At 35.9% G+C, this 24,049-nt stretch overlaps 1 protein-coding gene across 3 annotated transcripts in view; it reads left to right on the plus strand.

Moving 5' to 3' along the window:
- The window catches only part of LOC111056688 (G1/S-specific cyclin-E1), a 65,837-nt gene extending 48,219 nt beyond the window's left edge, over positions 1–17,618 (plus strand). For all 3 annotated transcript variants that reach the window (XM_039420390.1, XM_039420389.1, XM_039420391.1), the window contains exons 4-10: positions 1,366–1,413; positions 6,262–6,440; positions 7,895–8,209; positions 9,250–9,436; positions 13,035–13,146; positions 15,374–15,504; positions 17,358–17,618. In XM_039420390.1, the coding sequence (XP_039276324.1) occupies positions 1,366–1,413; positions 6,262–6,440; positions 7,895–8,209; positions 9,250–9,436; positions 13,035–13,146; positions 15,374–15,504; positions 17,358–17,618 (1,233 nt within the window). The remainder of the gene's footprint in view (positions 1–1,365; positions 1,414–6,261; positions 6,441–7,894; positions 8,210–9,249; positions 9,437–13,034; positions 13,147–15,373; positions 15,505–17,357) is intronic.
- The last annotated feature ends 6,431 nt before the right edge of the window (positions 17,619–24,049 follow it).

Raw genomic sequence — 24,049 nt, forward strand, 5'->3', positions numbered from 1 at the left:
TAAAAGTTATTTTTAGTAAATTGAATAACTATCTTAAAAATTGATATTTTCAGAAAATTTTGTTTTACTAGATCAAAAATACCATGAAGAATCTATCCTTTAAATCTCATGGATTATCTCTTACCGAATTTGAAATGTTCTGCCCAAAAATTTAAACTTTAGGCGCTCATATCTCAAAAAGTAATGATCTGAAAAAAATGTTTCTTAAGAAAACTTTTTCATTTTGATAGCTTGATGATATAGAAATCATATAAATAATTCTTATTCAAATGCCAGTCATCTTTCACGCTGAAATTTATTGAATTCTGAAGGTGGTTGGATTTAACTAAATTTTTTTTTTTGATTACAACTGGAATTCATATTTTTTAATTTGATGGAGTATTAGGCTATTTTTCTGTCAAAGAACTGTTAAAGCTGTGCAAAGGCTAAAAATAAACTTTCTACTCGTCATATTTTTCCAAGTTTTTCGATTTGTATATCATCAAGCTATCAAAATGAAAAAGTTTTCTCAGGAAAACATTTTTTCCGATCATTACTTTTTGAGATATGAGCGACTGATGTTTGAATTTTTGGGACAGAATATTTCAAATTCGGTACGATTTATAAATCCATGAGATTTAGAGGATGGATTCTTCATGGTATTGTTGATCTAGTAAAACAAAAATTTTCTGAAAATATCAATTTTTGGTAAAGTTATTCAATTTACCGAAAATAACTCAACTAAAAGTTATTTTTAGTAAATTGAATAACTATCTTAAAAATTGATATTTTCAGAAAATTTTTGTTTTACTAGATCAAAAATACCATGAAGAATCTATCCTTTAAATCTCATGGATTTATCTCTTACCGAATTTGAAATGTTCTGCCCAAAAATTTAAACTTTAGGCGCTCATATCTCAAAAAGTAATGATCTGAAAAAAATGGTTTCTTAAGAAAACTTTTTCATTTTGATAGCTTGATGATATACAAATCAAAAAACTTTGAAAAATATCACGAGTAAAAAGTTTATTTTTAGCCTTTGCACAGCCTTAAGTTGTAGATTTCAATTCTCCAACCAATACATATTGTTTTATTCTCTGCGTGAGATCATTGATATAATTTGAATTTGAAAAAACTTCTATTATTTGCGATGGATCTTTTCAATTTATTCCTAGTTTATCATGTCTTACTTTCTGGTATAGGGGCACTATATGAAAATGACTTAAAAAAAATTATTGCTTTTTCTACTATAGGTCAACTTAGATTTATAATTTTCTCAATTTTAATAGGTTCTCATTATTTAAGAATCTACATTTATTAATTCATGCTGTTTTCAAGTCTTTACTGTAACATTCGCTTCTTCAATGTATATTTTCTATTTTACAGAATGACGAAAATTTGCCGATAAAAGAAGACAAAAAACTGAAAGTTGAGGTGAGTGAGAAACTATCGCAATAGATAATCCAGTTAATAACTTGTTATCATACTTCTGAAAACCTGAACTATCCAGCTCTTGTATTAAATTAACTGAGTATCATTGATTCTGCATAAACACTGAGTAAATTATTTAGCCATGTTTTATCGAATTGAATAAATTGAATTGAATGACTGCCTTTATTTTTCCTAGAGAGCGAAGTTAGGGCGCAGTCAGCCCTCTCTATTACACAATAAAACATACAAAAAATCAAATAATATGATAAAGAAACAAAAATTTCAAACAATATGAAAAACAAACAATATCTACTTATTTTAAATAATTGAAAAGAGAAATATATGTGTTTTTCTTAGCTTGCTATTACTTCTTAAATTTTGAACTTATTGACTTGGATAATCATGGATGAGCATAGTATGAAATGAAAGTGCATCTGAAAGTGCTATGAGGTTGCATCCACAAACACATTGTAGGGACTATTTTATTAAAATGGAGATTCTCAGTGTTCCCTGTCTCTATATTTTGGAAATGTGTGTATATATTAGAAGGTGTTCACTACAGACTATTAATAAGACGCATGGATATAATACACGGCATAAGAGTACCTTCTCGGAATATCATAAATTGACTTTGTATGAAGAAAAACCCAGTTATATTGGTAGAAAGATTTACCAAGTACTACCAATTCGGTTGCGGGAAATATTAACGATAAAAAAGTTTAAACGAAGTTTGAAATTATTTCTAAAGGAGGAGGAATGCTTTTATAGTCTGAAGGACTATTTTGATTACTGTAATAGAGTCAAAGACAAATAGTAATTATATACTAGATATAAATTTCATGAAAAATTAATGGTGTCTCGCTTTTGCTAGCACTTTGACTTGTCTGACGCCGTTGAGGCCAACCAGACGTAATATCTATCTATCTGTCTATAAGTGCAATATCAGCACCAACTTTGCCCAATCTACTTATAACTTGTAATTCTAAACAACAAAATAGCGACAGATTTTTCATAAATTGCCACCTCTCAACTCAAATGTACCATATGAAATCATAGATTGGAGTCCATGAAAAATAAAACTCCCTAAAATTTTATCGTTTCTCAAACAATTGAATAACAAAATCTTAGGGTTGAAATTTGGGCACTGTAGCACAGATCTACGTTTGAGTGGTAGTATTTGATTAACATTAGTGTTGCTATTCCTGCCCATCATTCGACAAAGCAGATAGTACTATTCTTTCTAGCTCTGTAGATATATAATAGATTAACATAATATTCAACCTCAATCATAAAACAATCAATCATTTAATTATTGAATAATATATTTTCTTGCCGAATAATAATTAATTGATTATTTCAAACAAGAATGAAAAGTTAGTTTTATATCAGATGTAGCAGTATCAGCTATACTCTACAGAAGGCAGTTGCAAGGCAGAAAATCGGCAACGCTGTTCTCTTTTATTCCTCCACTGCCACCATAAAGTGGACCTCACTCTACTATAGAAGACATTAAAAACGGCAACAATGCGTTCCTATCAATTCCACTGACTGACGTGTGGTATTTCATCAGTCGCGGACTGGGAAGAAGATCCCTGGGCCGATTAAAGATTCAAGATTTGTTTATTGTCAGAACATTTGTAAGACATCGCCAAAAACATGCAAGCAATAACAAATTTAACATCAAATAGCACAGGTCAATATATCACAGGTCAAACATTACATCATATTTAAGTCATTTATACTGTAAGGACAGCAGTCATTTAAATATTTTCCATGCAGATTCTGAACTGTATAATCTCAAGTTCTTCTATTTCAACTGGTAACTTATTGTACACTTTTATTCCAAATTCAACAAAACTATTCAACATTATGTGGTATTTACACTGTGTCATTCCGAGCTCGCCTAGTTGACCGAGCGAAGTGAGGTCTAAGATTCAAGTCGACGGTTTGGCATTTCTCTTAAAGGTGGCGGTTCGCGCCGCGACAGAGACAGGAGACCGAGACAGGAGACTGAGACCAGCGACCGCGACCGTCACTTGACATTAGTCAATGTATACGCGACAGTTCGCGAGCGAGACAGAGACAGGAGACCGAAACGCGAGACAGGAGACAGCGAGACGGTCGCTGCTCCGGACCAGTAGTGTCTCCGTCGCGCTCGTAAAAGCACACGTGTTTAGTGTTTAAAAATGAGTTTTTCTGACGAAGACTGTGAGAATCTGATTGAACTAATCAGGCAGCACCCTCCGCTATACAATGCACAACTAGACTCCTACAGAGACGAACATTTGAAGGACAATATTTGGAAAAGCATAGCTGAAAGTATAAATAAAACAGGTGAGTCATTCTTATTTTATTTATTTTGCAAAAATTGATATTTGGAAGGAAACATATAACAGGAATGAAAAGGTGGTGTGGAATCAGTTCAAACAAGCCGTGTGACATGATGTTCTTGCCAGTCTACTGCTCCTTGCTGTGACGTGAAGTAATTGGTTAATTTTACTCTAATATCGAGTTTTGTATTTGTAATAATAATATAAGAACAAATCATCGTCTTCTCCTTCCTCCAATACTAGCTTCATTACTAGATTTTCCATCACGACACAAAACACCACTGACATCGCGACAAGTGTCATCAAGCAAACGCTCAGTTCAAGAGAGTCTGTCGATGAAGTCAGTGGTGTTTTGTGTCGTGATGGAAAATCTAGTAATGAAGCTAGTATTGGAGGAAGGAGAAGACGATGATTTGTTCTTATATTATTATTACAAATACAAAACTCGATATTAGAGTAAAATTAACCAATTACTTCACGTCACAGCAAGGAGCAGTAGACTGGCAAGAACATCATGTCACACGGCTTGTTTGAACTGATTCCACACCACCTTTTCATTCCTGTTATATGTTTCCTTCCAAATATCAATTTTTGCAAAATCAATAAAATAAGAATGACTCACCTGTTTTATTTATACTTTCAGCTATGCTTTTCCAAATATTGTCCTTCAAATGTTCGTCTCTGTAGGAGTCTAGTTGTGCATTGTATAGCGGAGGGTGCTGCCTGATTAGTTCAATCAGATTCTCACAGTCTTCGTCAGAAAAACTCATTTTTAAACACTAAACACGTGTGCTTTTACGAGCGCGACAGAGACACTACTGGTCCGGAGCAGCGACCGTCTCGCTGTCTCCTGTCTCGCATTTCGGTCTCCTGTCTCTGTCTCGCTCGCGAACTGTCGCGTATACATTGACTAATGTCAAGTGACGGTCGCGGTCGCTGGTCTCAGTCTCCTGTCTCGGTCTCCTGTCTCTGTCGCGGCGCGAACCGCCACCTTTAATGTTTATATGTTGCGCATTTACGGCGGAACGCGGTAATAGATTTTCATGAAATTTGACAGGTATGTTCCTTTTTTAATTGCGCGTCGACGTATATACAAGGGTTTTGGAAATTTTGCATTTCAAGGATAATATAAAAGGAAAAAGGAGCTCCTTCATACGCCAATATTAGAGTAAAAATCAGACTATAGAATATATTAAATTGATAAACCACGATTTTAAATATCTAGAGTTTCTTGTATATCTCTATAATGAGTATACTTTAAGGTTAATTTTCTATATTTTTAATAAAAATTAATTTAGGTCAAGGTGCAGTTATTATTCATCATAAATCAGCTGACAAGTGATTACACAGATGTATGGAGAAGCCAGTCTATTGCTGTATTTCCATAAGGTCTATAGTTCCAATCAGGTACTTGTGGATGAGAATACTGCGTGAGGTCTATTGTTCACATAACTACTAGTATATTGACAGTGAAAATTACTATTAATTAGAAAACTGGATCCATCACTTCCACAGTATCAAGACGCTCCTGTGCGTAGCAATAATATTTGATCATCCAGCTCACTTGTATTTGATTCAACCAGCCAGCATGCTGTGATAATTTTATAATTTGGAATATATAAGTCAGACATGCGCAGTTGGCTTCCACCTCCGCCCACCCCCACACCGTTCGACTAGATATCAGTCCAATATTGTGTACGTTCTGTGTAGAGTAAATTGTTCCAGTTCCAATCGTAAAATGTTCCATAACGTGACTAGTGAAAAATGTTCCCATGGAACGACATTTCAAAATAGTTGGTTCAAGCTTTTGGCGCGCACATATAAAGTTGATTTACACTAAAATGTGTCGTTTACTAGCTGAGTGAATGAAGATAGGCTTTTTTACAAACTTACCGTCTAGAAAAGTGTGCATTTCTTTTATTCCATTACTCTCAAATTTTCTATAGAGAAAAATTCATTTAATGAATGGTTATCAAACATCATATTGTTGGTTATGTATTCTATTGTAAAGAAACAAACTATCAGCGCATGCGCAGAGAAGCAAGCAGACTACAATAATCGACCAATGAGAGCTCAGATAGTTGGAACTGTACCAGGTCGGAAAATTAACCACGCTTCGATTGTGGGGCAGGATTTTGGAACTGGAACTGGTTTCTGGTACAGAATCTGTCAAAACTCTTCCCATGGAACGCGGAACTTTTTACCTGGTAAATTGTGAATCGACCACATTCCATGTACACAGAACGGGCCCATTGTAGACGCATCTTGATTCTCAAATCTCAACAACGATAGTGAATTGGCAACACTGTTTCCCTCCATAAACGTGGACCACACTGTTGTATGTTGTAGACACTTGTTGATCCTCAATTTATGTTTAATTTTAGACCAAAGTATGTGAACAGCTAGAAGCGTGGACCTCATGTCCACGATCCTCAAGTTTAAGTTTGAGCTCCGATGTTCCTCATTTTCTAGTATCAAGGCACATCTCGATCCTCAATTTATGTTTGAATTTTGTTTTCAGACCAAAGTATGTGAGCAGCCGGAAGCGTCCACATCAGCGATCGATGTAGAGTGCGAGCGACTGCCTCTCTCCGAACTCTCCCTGTTCGACAAGCAGTCATCCTCGAAGCAGTCACAGCACTCTGACGAGGATGAGAACAGTGACGTATTGGATGATCTCATCTGTTGCGAAGAAGACAGGTGAGAAGTGGATAAAATTACGACAGAGTGATCTGTGGTCTAGTTACTAAGCTATGATCACTGGGTTAATGTTTTTGATAGATAATGTTATGATGATTATGATATGTTAATATTATGATGGTTATGATAAATAATATTGGATATTTTCGTTCCTCCATTTGTAATAAAACTTGATAAGAGTTGATTCGTGATGTAGTGGACAGAGTGCTTGCTTAGCAGCCTAGAGATCCTCGGTTCAAACCTGCTCATTACCAAACGTTTCTGACCTGGTCACTACCGTGTTATCGGATGAGCATGTTTAGTTGTCGGTCCTGGCTGAAGTATCATGTCAGGTCGTACCACCACCGATATTTCGACCGGAACGCAGTTCAGTCACAAATCGAGCCCAGAATATTTCTGTTCAACTGTATTAGGTTATAGTTCCCAACATGTCTTCAAAAACATGAAGAAGATTTCTAGTTTCAATCAAAATTGTTGTTGGTTTGATTGTATTTTGATTCAGTCAAAAATGTTGGGCATCCTCATTGAAATATTCCCATAATTATTCAATCCACTAAACATGAAGAAGATTTCTAGTTTCAATCAAAATTGTTGTTGGTTTGATTGTATTTTGATTTAGTCAAAAATGTTGGGTATCCTCATTGAAATATTCCCATAATTATTCAATCCACTAAAGAGACAGTCATTCTGATACGTCATTGCATTTCTCCACTCAATCGACAGCTAATTTATCACTTGTTCAAATTAATTATGTTGATTCACCTGCAATTAATTTTAATACTTAATCCAATTCATATCATATTTTTCATTTACAAGTTTATTTTCTCCATCTAGACTATCCGTTGTTAGTTATTCAACAGCTGTGATAAGTGTGTTTACAGTCTAAATAGTGTGTTTGTCTTTTCGGTCTCAAAATTTTATAGTTTTTTCAAAGTTTGGAATTTTCTATTAATTGTGATTGATTTAATTTAATTTAGAAGTATTTTTTAATTTAAAAATGATTTTTGTGTGTTTTGAATTGTAAATTGAGTGTGTAATTGATGAATGTTAAGTGACACATAACCTAGCTACATTTGGACTGTTGTATAAATTAGAATTGGAACTGTTTTGGGCTTATAAGCATGTGGTACTTTTCTGTAAGTGTGTAATTCTGAATGAGTAAATAAATAAACAGACAGTTATTCTAACACGCCATTCGATTTTTTTAAATAATCGACAGCTATTATTTGACCTATTCAAATCTTGATGAGATTGAGTCACCTGTAGTTAAATACTTCATTAATTTATATCATCTTGCATTTTTTCATGTTGACTATTCTATTTCTTCGAATTAATTTTCTCATCTAAACTGTTATATTTTCATTAATTTATATCATCTTGCATTTTTTCATGTAGACTATTCTATTTCTTCGAATTAATTTTCTCATCTAAACTATTATATTTTCACCTTCCAGACTATCGATTGCCGACAGTGAATCCGACCCACCGAGCAATGAAAGCTGCATAGTCCTAGACAGCAGTCCCATCGCCCAAGAACTGAGTGAGGATGGAGGGCCCAAATATGAGAGGGAGGAGGAGGAGGAAGATCTGGAGGACTGTCTCTACGTTGAGGACGAGACCTTCTACGAGGAATGCGTCACAGAGCAACCAGACGCTGACACAGCCGGGCCGTCGATATCCGGACTGCAGTCAGCTAGACTTCGCACAGACTCTAGCAATTATGGCCAGCTATCCCCTGTGTCAAATCCTACACCGTCTTCTTCAAAACGGTAAGCTGAAACAATTGAATTTCATATTGAAATAAATTGGAACATTAACATTTATTTGTTCAAATGCTAATTAATGAATAAATATTATGAAACGAAAATCTCAATTAAATGCTGTAAATCACCCCGAAGACTTCTGCTACTGAAATATTGACAACAGGGTAAATTGTAATTATTGTAAATATTGACAACAGGTAATTGAGAACAGTTCGTTCTTTATAATGTCATACTATTAATGTAGCGTAGTATATAATATACTATGATTCATAGAATGTAATACGACCTAAATAATGATGCTGATGGCATTCTTGTGTAGTATATAATATACTATGATTCATAGAATGTAATACGTCCTAAATAATGATGTTGATGGCATTCTTTCGTCTGACAGATATTTGAATGATTCAAGGATTTTTAGTCACTGATACCATTGCCACCTCTAATATTAGTATTAGAGGTGGCTATGCTGATACTTAATTCATTGACTTGATTAATTTTCAATTATTATCTTGTCTGTGTTCGTGCTGATGTGAAACAGTTCTTAAATTTATTTCTCCTTTAATTAATCATTCACCAGAAGAACAACACCCTTTTCCTTATAAAAGAATATGGCTCATTGAAAACTGGTCAAAGATTAACCATATGAATTCTCCAAATATATTCAATACAAATTCTCTCCAATTGATCAATCAAATTTGAAAACTGGCCAAAGATTAACCTTATGAATTATCCCAAATATATTCAATGCAAATTCTCTTCAATTGATCAACCAAATTTGTAAACTGGCCAAAGATAAACCATATGAATTTTCCCACATATATTCAATGCAAATTCTCTTCAATTAATCAAATTTCAAAACTGGCCAAAGATTAACCATATGAATTCTCCCAAATATTCAACACAAATTCTCTCCAATTGATCAATCAAATTTGAAAACTGGCCAAAGATTAACCATATGAATTCTCCCAAATATATATTCAATAGAAATTCTCTTCAATTTACAAATTTCTTTTTGAATTAAATATCAATTTATCAATTTTCAGAGTAAGGAGTATCAGCAAACGTACCGTCGATATTCCAGAATTGCAATGGGCAAAAACAGATGAATTATGGGAAGCGATGATCAGAAAAGACGAGACCTCCATCAACAACAGGAATGAAGACATGTTCATTAATCATCCCAGCATCACACCTAGAATGCGTTCGGTGCTTTTCGATTGGATTATGGAGGTAAGTAGCGTCTTTCCTTGTGAAGCTATTCATTTAATAACTTATGTTTTATGCTACAGTTGTTGAGTTTTAAGCCTGGTTTTCACTAGTAGAGTTAGTGGTCGAGAAACTGGCTCAACTCACACTTACACGACTCAGGTCGAGAAGAGACTCGACTCTAGTCGAGAGCATGTGTTTTCAAATGGTGACAGTCGCGGAGACTAGAATCGACTGGTCTGAGTGTCACCATAGGTCGAGAAGAGACTCGACTCTAGTCGAGAGCATGTGTTTTCAAATGGTGACAGTCGCGGAGACTAGAGTCGACTGGTCTGAGTGACTCAGGTCGAGAAGAGACTCGACTCTAGTCGAGAGCATGTGTTTTCAAATGGTGACAGTCGCGGAGACTAGAGTCGACTGGTCTGAGTGTCACCATAGGTCGAGAAGAGACTCGACTCTAGTCGAGACCATGTGTTTTCAAATGGTGACAGTCGCGGAGACTAGAATCGACTGGTCTGAGTGTCACCATAGGTTGAGAAGAGACTCGTCTCTAGTCGAGAGCATGTGTTCTCAAATGGTGACGTCGCGGAGACTAGAATCGACTGGTCTGAGTGTCACCATAGGTCGAGAAGAGACTCGACTCTAGTCGAGAGCATGTGTTCTCAAATGGTGACGTCGCGGAGACTAGAATCCACTGGTCTGAGTGTCACCATAGGTCGAGAAGAGACTCGACTCTAGTCGAGAGCATGTGTTCTCAAATGGTGACGTCGCGGAGACTAGAATCGACTGGTCTGAGTGTCACCATAGGTCGAGAAGAGACTCGACTCTAGTCGAGAACATGTGTTTTCAAATGGTGACAGTCGCGGAGACTAGAATCGACTGGTCTGAGTGTCACCATAGGTCGAGAAGAGACTCGACTCTAGTCGAGAGCATGTGTTCTCAAATGGTGACGTCGCGGAGACTAGAATCGACTGGTCTGAGTGTCACCATAGGTCGAGAAGAGACTCGACTCTAGTCGAGAACATGTGTTTTCAAATGGTGACAGTCGCGGAGACTATAGTGAGATTAGTGAGGTCCACGTTATAATGACAGTATTTGATCAACTTTGGTTTTGCTATCCTAGTCTATCATTCGACAAAGCCGGTGGTACTATCCTTTTCTAGGTCCACAAAGATGCCAACTATGTTTTTGACAGTGTAGAAATATAAATTAATTAAGAGAATCGGCATCGCTATTCTTCTATCTTTATCCACTGCCATTATAACGTGGACCTCACTATAGAATTGACTGTTCTGAGTGTCACCATTTGGAAACACATGCTCTCGACTAGAGTCGAGCCTCTTCTCGACCTGAGTCGCGTAAGTGTGAGTTGAGCCTAACTCTACCGAGCTAACTCTACTCAACTTACTTGGTCGAGTAACTGTTTCCAGTACAGTTGAAAATAATAGGTAAAGTGTGTTGTCTAGTGAACAGAACTACTCTACTAGCTCGAGACTATTTTCATTAGCATAACTTAGTTGTGTTAGGAGTAGAGTGAGAAGCGGTGGTGGGGGAAGGCAAGTGGTAGAGTACTATCCCACGGTGCTATCCCACTCTACTCTACCATAGAGAAACAATAGCGCAAGTAGATATCTCATGGTATAGGGCGTTTATGTCGCAACTTTTACTGTTATCCCAAGCCGATTACTGTCGATTTTTACTGTTTTGTTGGGGTGAGAGTGTATGAACGGCACAGTATGAGAGACTACGAGCGTCACACAGCTTCACGGGAAAGAACTACGTTAACTATCGGCTTGGGATAACAGCAAAAGTTGCGACATAAACGTCCTATACCATGGAATATCTACTTACGCTATTATTTCTCTATGACTACTGAAAACTAGTACCATAGCTACCTCTAATACAAGGCCCTGGCCTACGATATTGCAACGTCGCAGCGTAGGCCTAGAATCTAATACATGATTGGTGATAAAGATTTTTAAAAATACCAGCTGATCTTTTTCACCAATCATCATGTATTAGTTTCTAGGCCTACACTGACGTTGCAATATCGTAGGCAAGGGCCTTGTATTAGAGGTGGTTATGCTAGTACTCTACCATGAACGTTTTCAATGGGAGAGTTCACAAGATAGTTAGTACTTGCCCAGGGAACTATACCACTAACTCTACTTATGAAAACCAGTCTCTAGGGTCAAGCCACATGAAACGTTTTTCAGACGAGTCGGCAGGGCAGGTAGCTCTCCGATTGGCTGATTATCAGCTGATTCCCGAAAACCAACCCAATCAGCTAATCGGGAGCTTTCTGTCCTGCCGAATCGTCTGAAAAACGCTTCGTGTGGCTTGGTCCTTATAAATTCATAGAATTATTCCAATCTCTGCTTTTAACTGTAAATTCAGAATGATTTCAACCGGACAATTAGATTTGAAAACTAATTAGGCTATTCCCTTTGTGCTTAAACTGGCCGAATAGATGGCCTGATTTCCTAAATATTGTAGAGTGCTCTCCACTTGATATAGAATTTGCCTCAAGGCCTTCACCTTGAAACATGGAGTCCTTGCAAAGTTAGTAGACAGAAGGTTGGTCACTCATCTAGTGTATTGTAGTTGACATGCAATTGGAGTGAGGGAACTGCAGCAGTGACGTCTATTTTCAACTACATCATTAGGATCGGTGATTCATTCGCTATAAGTACAGATAATTTAAAAGTTCTAGCTCAATCGTAAGGGGGTTAAACGACGATGTATTTGAAGCTACAAGCTTGAATAAACTGTATGCTCAGTGTGGTTACTCTATCACTTCCTTACTACACGTGCCGTCACGCTGGCGTCTCCCCCCCCCACTTTGCTTGCATCTTACACCTGTGAGTGTTCAACCTTCTGTCTACTAACGTTGGAATCCTTGGCCAATGTTAGGTTAGTTAGGCAACCAGTTGTGGAAACATATCAGCTGATGCTAAAGCCGCAATTTTCTGTGAAAATTTAGTTGTTTTTATTGACCTTTCTTCAATGTTTTACGCCCTTCATCACTGATATTCTAGTTTAGCTTTCTCAAGTAATTTGTGTCTCAAATTTGACAATGGCAAGTGAAAGCCAAATTGATAGGATATTACTAGTTTTTGTAAGACGGAACAGGCGTTATAACCTTAAATGTAAGAAGAATAACAAAATAGAAGAAGAGTGAAATATTGGTTCCTATCACGGTATATAGAAGAAGACGGTAGGTGTCACGCGCAAGTGTGTGCTAAATTTCTGGTGTAGCTGACGTCATTTTATATTATCCAATCATCTGTTTTCAACAAATAAGTTTCATAAATTGCCAATAGGTGTTGAAAACCTCGGTTGGTGGTGATGACGCAATCTAGCTAGCTGGTCACTGCGCACACATTTCATGACCACTACCGTTTTCATCTAAATACCGTGGTTCCTATAACAGTTCATTCATATCTTGCTATGAGATATCATTGGTTTCTTTCAATTTATTAGGCTACATTCAATGAAATTCTCCACTCAACAGCAAATATTGTAATTCTATGTCAATATTATATTTTAGACTTGCTAGTAACAAATTTAACACAAAGGAAAAGTTGTAATATTCTAATACGATTTTAAAATTGTTTTTCAGGTATGCGAAGTGTATAAGCTACATCGGGAATCCTACTATTTGTCAATGGATTATGTGGATAGATATCTTTCATTAAAGAGCGGAATCAGCAAAAGTCAACTTCAATTGATTGGTAAGTTCAATAATTGAGATAATAAGTTTTATTTCGACAAAATCTACAACATAGCATCAATATTGCGCAATCTTCAGTTCATCTTATAAAGTAGTTTTGAGTTTGCACATATTATTCCGTGAAAATCTTATGTTATGATGTTAATAATGAAGAGTTGAATTTTTCATTTAATCAAAAACTATAAAATCTTGAGGTTTCCAAAACGAATTGAATATTGGAAACTTTCAGTAAATCTGAAGAATGTTACATTCCAAGTTGAATATTTTTTTGTATCTACAAACTGATTATGTTTCAATTGGATGTAGGAGTGATCCGTGGTCTAGTGGATAGAGTGCTTGCGTAGCAGCACAGAGATCCCGGGTTCAAACCCTCTCAATACCAACAGTTTTTTAACCAGATCACTCCCGTGTTATCGGATGGGCACGTTAAACTGTCGGTCACGGCTGAAGTATGACAGTCGTAAGTTCCATTGACGGCTTAAATGATATATATTCAGGCGGTGGGACCTTCCCGCAAGGGACTCCCCACCAACAAAAGCCATACGAATTTACTTTAATTGGATGTAGCCTTTTTAGTTTGGAAATTGAAATAAATCACATAGGTAACATGTAACATTGATGGGTACAATTTAGCATAATCATTATTATCAACCATTTTTTTTTCAATTTCAATTTATTTATTAAAAACACATAACAAGACAAAACAAAATTACAAAGAATTTGAAACAAATAAAACACAATAAAATGTTACAAATATAAAAAACCATGGGCTTTGTGGTTGGGTGTGTTGGAGAAAAGAAAAAAAAGAGAGGAAGATACCTAGCCAACTATGGTTTCCCATGTAATAGGCAGGCAAAGAAGAGAAGAGAAGTAATGAGGGAAAAAGGTAAGAGAGAAATGGGGGGAAGGAAGAAAACAGAGGAATAGGTACTCAAAATAAAGGTAAGCGAGTCCACTGAAAAATGAAAAAACAATGCTGGAGCAGAAATCTCGAGTCATATATCTAAATGAAAGAAGAAATTACTGTATGTCCAGTTTTTTTGAATTTACAATTCAATCGTCACTTAACTATAAAATATGTTTTGTTGGTCAACACTACCATAGAGAAACGAAAGCATAGTAGATATCCCATGGTATAGGGGGTTTATGTTGCAACTTTTACTGTTAACTCAAGCTTATAGTCCACGTAGTTCTTTCCCGTGAAGCTATGTGACGCTGGTAGTCTCTTATATTGTGCCGTTCTTACATTCACCCGGCCAAAACAGTAAAACTTGAAAGTAATCGGCTTGAGTTGAAGTTAACAGTAAAAGTTGCAACATAAACTACGAGTTTGTGTTTCTTGAATAGTTCCAAATTTCTTGAATAACTCAATATTATTCGTTAAAAGTGGTAATTGAGTGGAATATTTCTAATTAATTTATCAATTTAAGCCATCTAAATTCAAAATTTATAGTTTTAATGTTTATTTTGGACCAAAATTTTATAAAAATTGTACACGTGAAATTCTAACCTTATCTTGGACTTGTCATCTATAATTTTGGAAGAAAAATATCACAAGGACTACCTTATTATTTTATCTTTCAATGTTATTACATTAGTGTTATATGCATTGTAAATAAATGAAAATAAATAAATAAACGCCCTATACCATGGGATATCTATTTACACCATTGTTTCTCTATAGTTAAGGAACTGGAATAACCAACCGGCTTTTTAAAAATAATTATTTATTTCAACATATTAATACATCTAATACACGGTTATAAGCGATGTACGCTCTACGAGCTCTGGCAACAGACTGACTCGAAAAAGCAACTAAACTAATGACTAGTAAATAACAATGCATAGCTACATCAGCATTATAAAGGCGGTTACCAAATGTAACTTCATTATTCATCGTTCAATGTTTCATCTCGTATTTCCTGTCTTTATCTTGTTTATTGTATCATCAAATATAGTTTAAAAGAATGACACTGACAATCTGTTTAAGATCTGAATTGTAGATCTCGTAGATAGCTCTGCTACCTGTTCTTTAGTTGTACCTGTGATGCCTTGTCCTGTATCTGTGAACTTTCATAAACGACTTTTGTCCAATTAATGCTAGTTGAATTATCATCCTTTTAATGTATTTATCATAAATTTCTTGGTAGTTGAATCATCATCCTTCAAATGTAGATCATCAAACATTTCTTGAATCCATCCTTGAAGTAATTAATCGCTTTTTGCAGGAGTGACGTGTCTTTTCATAGCGGCCAAGATGGAGGAGATCTATCCCCCGAAAATAGTTGAGTTTGCGTACGTGACTGATGGAGCCTGCAACGACGAAGACATATTGCAGCAGGAAATCGTCATATTGAAGGTAATTAATCAAACAGTAAAATTAAAGTATCTCCAAATCTTGAATAATTCGACTTGCTTGAGTGACTCTTGTGAAGAGGAGCGACAGTTTCCGACGTGCTGTCTTAATGTTGCATCCACACTCTCCCCTTTCAGAGTTTATCATCCACACTCCCTTTCACAACTTGGAAGTCTAAACCGACTACGCACAGGAGTCACAAGGTGCAAATCAAATCTACTACGCTGGGGTTACATTCAGGACGATGCTGCGTGCGACTGCGGCCTGGAACAAAACTACACTCACCTATTGCAGTGCGAGTTGCTTGACACAAACTGTTCTCACGACGACCTCCTCCAAAGCAACGACAAAGCCCTCCGGGTGGCTAAATTTTGGGAGCGAAATATATAGAAAAATAGAAGACTGGTGATCCTGGACACGGAAAATAAGTAAGTATCCACACTCTCGTCATGTGAGTACAAATGACGAAGAACGCGAGAGTGTGGATGGGTGGTTTACCAGCGCTCGCCTTCACTGGCCACCGCTCGCCAAAGCTCCGATTTTTGTCGAGCGAAGGCGAGTGGCCAACTGAGCATCCACAAATGGTCACATTACAGTGTAGACGGCAAGTTCAACGCAGCCAAGCTTGCCAGTGACTTGATGAGAGTGTGGACTAGGCATTATACTACTTCTGTCTAGTGAAGTGAAATTGCCATTTTTTTCAACAATTCTAATTCTAATCATTTGAGTGCAGCATTAAAGTCACTCAAAGTATCGATAGTACTAAAAGTCAACGTTTTTCAAGGAAAGATTTGGCCAAGAGAATAGAGTTCATCATTCGATCATACCGTAGATTAATTTTCTTGTCGAAATTATTTGGTCTGGAGTCATGTTATTATTAATTATGTATGCTAATCTGTACTTAACGTCAAATGGTTTAATTGTAAATTGACAACGATCATTCTTAAGCTGCCTGCGTTTACACCAAAGTTATTAACAAAATGTTAATAATTTAATCCTTATAGATTCTATTAGATAACTTATCATTCACGTGATGAACATAATTATATGTGTTTGTCAACTTCCGTTCAATCTAATAGAATCTATAAGGATTACGTTTATAAAATAGAATTATAATACCCTTTTAAAATTAATAAAATATTAAAAACTAGAATTCTTGTTATAAATACAAGAAAGTAGCCCGGAATTCATACATTTAAAAAAATAAAGGATTAAGTTATTAACATTTTGTTTATAACTTTGGTGTGAACCCAGCTTAATAAGGAGATCGAATAACTTAACTATAAATGAATAAAATAAATTAATAAAAAAATATAAAATAAACAATTACAGATTTCATGACTATATCAAGAACCTGAAGCTTTTATCTATTTTGCATTGATGACAGATTTATAAATCTATTTTTCAAAACAAAATATGCGTATTCCAAAGAGATATGAAATTGAAAATTCCTGAGATAATACGAAAATAAGTTTGTGACTTTTCACTTTCATACGTCGTGCAGTGTTGCTGGCAGGTTTTGTTTCGTATTGCTGAATTTTTACAGGTTTAAATTGAATTGAAATAAAATGTATGAATTCAGGGCTACTTGTATTTATAAAATATAATTATAGTACCCTTTTAAAATTGGAAAAATATCAAAAAACAAGAATACAAATTGTAATGTAACCAGTGTAACAATTGTTACATTATAATTTGTATTCTTGTTTTTTTTAATATTTTTCAATTTTAAAGGGTACTATAATTCTATTTTATGAATTGAAATATCTTGCGTGGCTTTTTTGTTGCAGACTCTGAATTTTTACAGGTTTAAATTGAATTGAATTGAAATATTTTGCGTTACTTTTGTGTTGCAGACTCTAAATTTCGAATTGTCTCCAATGACAATCAACAACTGGCTGTCAACCTACGTTCAGCTGTGCTACAAAGACGAGGCGCGTATCAACAACGACTTTGTCTACTCACAGCTGTCAGGTCAGCTGTTCGTGAGGTTGGTTCAGTTGCTGGACCTGGCCACACTCGACCTCAACTGCCTCAAGTTTTCCTACAGTATGTTGGCGGCTACTTGTGTCTACCTTGCTTGCTCGAAGCGGTTGGCCCTCAAAGTTTCTGGTTAGTAAAACATTTCCATATTCTGTATCTTTGTTTATCTTCTCTGTATCTTTTTCATCTCTTCTGTATCATTTTTTATCTCTTCTGTATCATTTTTCTCTTCTCAGTATCATATTTATTTCAGTATCTTCCATTTTGTGGAATGTTACCATTCTGGTTACCATTCAGAATATTACCATTTTGTAAAACATTTCCAAATTCTGTATCTCCATCTTTTCTGTATCTTTTTCATCTCTTCTGTATCATTTTCATCTTCTCAGTATCATATTTATTTCAGTATCTTCCATTTTGTGGAATGTTACTGTTCCGGGTTCGTATATCATTTCTATATTCTGTATTTTTTTTTATCTTTTCCGTATCATTTTTAACTCTGTATCTTCCATTTTGTGGAATGTCTTTCTGTTTCTGGTTAGTATTACATTCTTTACCTTTTTATCTGTTTACATTTTTCTTATGTGTCTTATTAGTGGCATCCCGACACATATTCATATATAGTGGGGGCCTCATATTCTTAGATCAGCAAATAATCAACCAATTAAATGTTTATATGTTGCGCATTTACGGTGAAACGCGGTAATAGATTTTCATGAAATTTGACAGGTATGTTCCTATTTTTGATTCCGCGTCGACGTATATACAAGGTTTTTGGAAATTTTGTATTTCAAGGATAATATAAAAGGAAAAAGGAGCCTCCTTCATACGCCAATATAAGAGTAAAAATTAGACTATAGAATTATACATCATAAATCAGCTGTCTAGTGGACTATAATACTACCCGTTCAGAAACATCGAACATCTTGAAAATGTATTTTTCCTTCAACGTTAGTAGACAGTTGAGTATAATACTACCCGTTCAAAAACATCTAACATCTTGAAAATTATATCTTTCCATCAACGTTGTAGACAATTGCAGCCAGACCTAATAACAGCGCTCACACTCACATTCCGGGACGACACGTCACGGTACGATAGGACAGAAAGCTCTATGTTTATTTAGGATTTTTTCTAGACATTTTGAATTGATGAATTATTTATTAATTTTTGAGAAAACATGACAACAGGTCAATGTAACTTACTGAGCGCGAGGTCTACTGTTCACAGAACTACTAGTATAAAAGGAAAAAAAGGAGCCTCCTTCATACGCCAATATAAGAGTAAAAATCAGACTATAGAATTATTCATCATAAATCAGCTGACAAGTGATTACACAGATGTGTGGAGAAGCCAGTCTATTGCTGTATTTCCATAAGGTCTATAGTTGGGATCAGGTACTTGTGGATGAGAATACTGCGTGAGGTCTACTGTTCACAGAACTACTAGTCATAATATGTTTCATACGGGGTTTAAACAAACAGCTGACATTTCTCCGTTTAAACCGAGGCATAGGGCCTAAAAATGATCAGTCAATTTACTGCTTGGTATTGCAATAGTTTGTTATAAAATTTTCTAGCATATTTTTGGTGTAGGTTATATGATTTTTACTGTAATTAAGTATAGGATTGAAATGAAATAAAATTCCTCAAGTACACTTTTAACCTTCCGGTAGTCACGCCCTACTCAATCACACGAGCAGTCGCGTGTTGTATTTTTTACAACATCCAATTTTGCAAGTGTTATGTACTCTGTTTACAGTCAAAACATATTAATCAATTCTATAATTACTTTTTCCATCTTCTTGGATTATTTTTACGCCTATGAACACTTGAATGATTACAATTCCATAGCCCAAGCAAAGCCATCTGTGTTATTGGTCCGTTTACAGTCCCCGTATACAGTCTTTCCCTATCTTATGCACTGTCGCGACTAAATAGCACCTAAATACTGAACCATTGCTCGGTTGATGCTGCAACTCAGTGGACTGATAGGGGGAAAGTTTTGGAATGCATAGGTAACTCATTCACTGATACCACCCCATTCAATAGTTTTGTGCAGCGAAAAAACTGACACTGTTGTACTTTTTACAACAGCGCGACTGCCGGAAGGTTAATGTGATTCTTAAGCTGGGTTTACACCAAAGTTATTAAAAAAATGTTAATAACTTGATCCTTATAGATTCTATTAGATTGAACTTAACTTATCATACATAATGATGAACATTTATGTGTTTGTCAAGTTCCGTTCAATCTAATAGAATCTATAAGGATTAAGTTATCAACATTTTGTTAATAACTTTGGTGTAACCCCAGCTTTAGTGATTCTATACTGTAATCAAGTATAGAATTGAAATGAAATAAAAATACTCAAGTACACTTTTTAATGTTTTATTTTATTCACAACATGCTTCTACTAATTATAGCTCTTTCAATAACTATAGGAATTCACCCTGCAAAATCTTTTCCAGTTCAATTAAATCAATCTAGCTTACTAATTGAAACAACTGGAATCCTATTTACTGGTCAACTTTCTGAAATCTGTGGAACTAATCATTAGCTTAACCCTCCTAGTACCACGTTGGGTCGTATCCGACCCCAGGCGCCATTGCTTATCGGTTTTTGGGGATGTTGGTGGGGGAAACGCCACCCCCTTCCATGTAACCTTTCCTTAAGTATTTCTCCAGACACAGACCAGAGTTTAGGTTCGTGATAAGTAAACTTTTTTTATTATCGCCAATTTAAATGTTAGGTGTCAAGAACGGGGTCGCATCCGACCCCACATGGCCTTTCTTGTTCATCTTATTTCGGTGCTTATTGTTCGGATTACACTATTCAATTTACATTCTCGTTAAGTGGAATAGTTATTACACACTTTTAGTTTGTATACTTGATCGTGGGTAATGATAGAAATGAAATTTCAACTTACAGATAGAAATGAAATCTGTATAGATGCATAGAAACACCTTATGAAGTTCCCAGAGAGAATATAACGAGGTTTATAAAATATAACAGATTATTTCTATCTTATCTAGGCATGTCATTACGTATTTCTAAGCCTTTTTTATGCAGATTTAGTTTTCAAGTTGTGAATACCAGCATGCTTGTTCGTGGTATAACCACAATCTGATGTAGATTTAGAACCACTGGAATGGAAAGCTGGAATTTTGTACTCATATTATAAAAAGTTTTTAATCATTCAAGTTTTTTTCCCCTTTTAAATATATGAATGTCCAAATAAATAATATTTCCATTCGAATTCAAATGGAATTTTGTGAGGGAAAAATCATAATTGGGGACTGGGTCGGAAACGCGACCCCACCTGGTCTTCTATGTTTTGAAAGAGGAGTTTGCTGAACAAAGGAATACCTCTCGTAGACCTACTCTGCCCCCGGGACCCAACAAGAAGACCTACCTCGACGAATCTCACACCTTCCAGAAGCATATAGTCACACTGGAAATGCTTGTAAGTATAAGTATTGACCTTGTAGGTTATCAATCTTGTTTTCACTATTATTGTAACTATTGTATTTTAATATAACTTTAAAGTGAAAAACACTCACATTCTTTGGTGTAGCGACAACCGTTTCGTGCTGGTATCAATTGTACATTCTCAAGCCCGACAGAAACTAAAGTATTCGAGGTTATGAGGGTGAGTATTTGATCAGAGTGGGGGTGGAGGGGAGTTTTGGCGGTTGATGGAGGTGGATTTAAATGAGTTTGTCGAACAGGGTGTGGGAAGAAAAGTTTATTTGATCATTGAGAATATTGTTTGGCTGTTGTTTGGTGTACTTGTATATTTCAAACTGTTCCAGTACATCTAATTTTCTGTTTTTGATTGATTGATTGAGTACTTTATCTATGTAGATTACAATATATACTGGCTTATACACTTATATACAATAGCTTACAATACAGCAAAATTATAGATGAATTTACATATATAGACTAAGAAAATAATTATTGAACTGTATATGATATGAAAAAGCAATTTGTAATATAATAACTATAGATAATAATTATATTGTTATGCATCTACATAAATTGGCGGAGCTTTGGACATATCAATGTCCATTCTTTTGTGGGAATAGTGGAGTATTTCAAGGTTATTGTCAATGTCAGGGTGAAATAGTCAACCTTGAAATACTCCACTATTCCCACAAAACAGAAAATTAGATGTACTGGAACAGTTTGAAATCTACAAGTACACCAAACAATATTCTCAATGATCAAATCAACTTTTCTTCCCACACCCTGTTCTATGAACAGTTGGAATCAGCATGTGCTGGGATATGTAAATACGATCAATTGATCATTATGGGTGACTTCAATGCACAGGTTGGGAAGGAAAGTTATCTTGAGCAAGTGGCTGGAAAACATACCTTACATGAGAAAACTAATGAGAATGGATTTCTACTCAGCCAGTTCGCAATGAGAAACAAGATGCAGATAAGAAGCACTCAATTCCCACACAAAAAAATCCATCTCGGCACTTGGAAATCACCAGACTCGATAACAGTGAATCAAATTGACCATGTACTTGTGGACTCTCGGAATACTTCATCAATTATTGATGTAAGGAGTTGTAGAGGTCCTAATTGTGACTCAGATCACTTCATTGTCAAAGCAGTGGTTAGGCAGAGACTGTCAATGATGAAAATACATAAAGTCACAAGTAAGAGATGGGATGTCGAAAAACTTAAAAATCAACAGAATCGAAATGACTACATTAGACTTGTTCAGATTAAAACCAGAGACATGTTAGGCTCAGATGGGGTTGAAGAAGTATGGTCCAAACTAGCCACTGGCTTGAAAGAAGCAGCAGATGAAGCGATCGGTGAAAAGAGATGGGTGAGAAACGAGAAATGGTTCGACGATGAGTGCAGAGAAGTAATAAGAGAGAAGAATGAGGCAAGAGCTCGGATGATTCAAAGGGAGACTAGACGCAACTGTGAGGAGTACAAGCAGAAACGCGCGATAGCCAATAAAACATGTAAAGAAAGAAAAGAGAGGCAATGAAGAATCAATTGGGAGAAATAGAGTGCTTGTACAGACAAAATGAAACAGAAGTTTTACAGTGCTATGAAGAAAATTAATAGAGAATATAGGCACAAAATTAGTTCCTGCAAAGACAAAAGAGGAAAAGTTATAAGTGAAGAGGACAATGTAATGGAGAGGTGGGCAGAACACTTTGAAGAACTGCTAACATCAGCAGAGACCAATGAAGATGAGGGTGGTCGAAACGGGGATGAGGAACCACCAATCAACACAGATGATGTACCAGAGCCAACATATGAGGAAATAGAGGCTATTGTTAAGCAGCTCAAAAATGGCAAAGCAGCTGGGGAAGATAATATACCTCCTGAAATGATAAAATACGCTAGTCATTTCACAGTGCGGAACATACATGAGCTTATATGTATGATTTGGAGGAAAGAAGTCATGCCGCAATGCTGGAACATAGGCCTCATATGTCCCATTTATAAGAAAGGAGATAAACTAGAATGCTCCAACTACCGTGGGATAACTCTGCTCAGTGTAGTTTATAAAATCCTTTCAAGTGTAATCAACAAAAGAATGACAATATATGTAGAACGAATCATTGGAGAGTATCAGTGTGGTTTCCGTCCTGAAAGAGCGACAGCAGACCAAATCTTTACAATAAGACAGATCACAGAAAAGTTCTATGAGCATGACCTCGACCTACACATTTTATTCATCGATTTTAAACAAGCCTTCGATAGTATAATAAGGGGTGAGTTATGGAAAGTACTAGAGCATTATGGCTTACCGAAGAAGTTGGTCAAACTTGCCAAAATGTCAATGAACAAGACTACGGCCATGATAAAAGTTGGATCTAGAAAAAGTAGAAAGTTTGAGTTCAACACTGGCGTAAAGCAAGGTGACGGACTGTCAGCACTCCTATTCAATGTTGCATTACATCGTGTGATAGACGTCATTGACAAGAGAGGCAGCATTTTTCATAAAATGTATCAAGTATGTGCTTATGCCGATGACGTTGCCATAATTGCCAGAAGAAAAGATATCCTCCAGGACACGTATAAATTACTAGAAAGAGAAGCACAAAAGATTGGTCTCCTAGTCAATGAAAATAAAACAAAATACATGAAAATATCAAGAAGTCAAGCGCGAAGGGTTCCACAGAGTCTGAGAATCGATAATAGGTTGTTTGAGGGAGTGAAAAACTTCAGCTATCTGGGTGTTGAATTGAATAATCAGAATATGATGAGCACCAGTATCAAACAAAGAATATTGTCGGGAAATAGAGCATATTACAGCAACATGAAGCTTCTAAAGAGCAGGCTCATCAGTAGAAGCAGCAAGCTTAAGATTTATGAAACCCTTATAAGACCTGTAGTTAACTCCTTTAAATCCACCTCCATCAACCGCCAAAACTCCCATCCTTGTGTATACATCGACGCGCAGTTGAAAAAGGAATATTCCTGCCAAATCTCATCGAATTCTATCAACGCGAATTTCGTAATCGCGTTACATACAGACAGACAAAAGCAAATAGAATTGAAACATAGACCTCACTACTTTTG

This window comes from Nilaparvata lugens, chromosome 2 (genome assembly GCF_014356525.2).
Source record: "Nilaparvata lugens isolate BPH chromosome 2, ASM1435652v1, whole genome shotgun sequence".
NCBI lineage: Eukaryota > Metazoa > Arthropoda > Insecta > Hemiptera > Delphacidae > Nilaparvata > Nilaparvata lugens.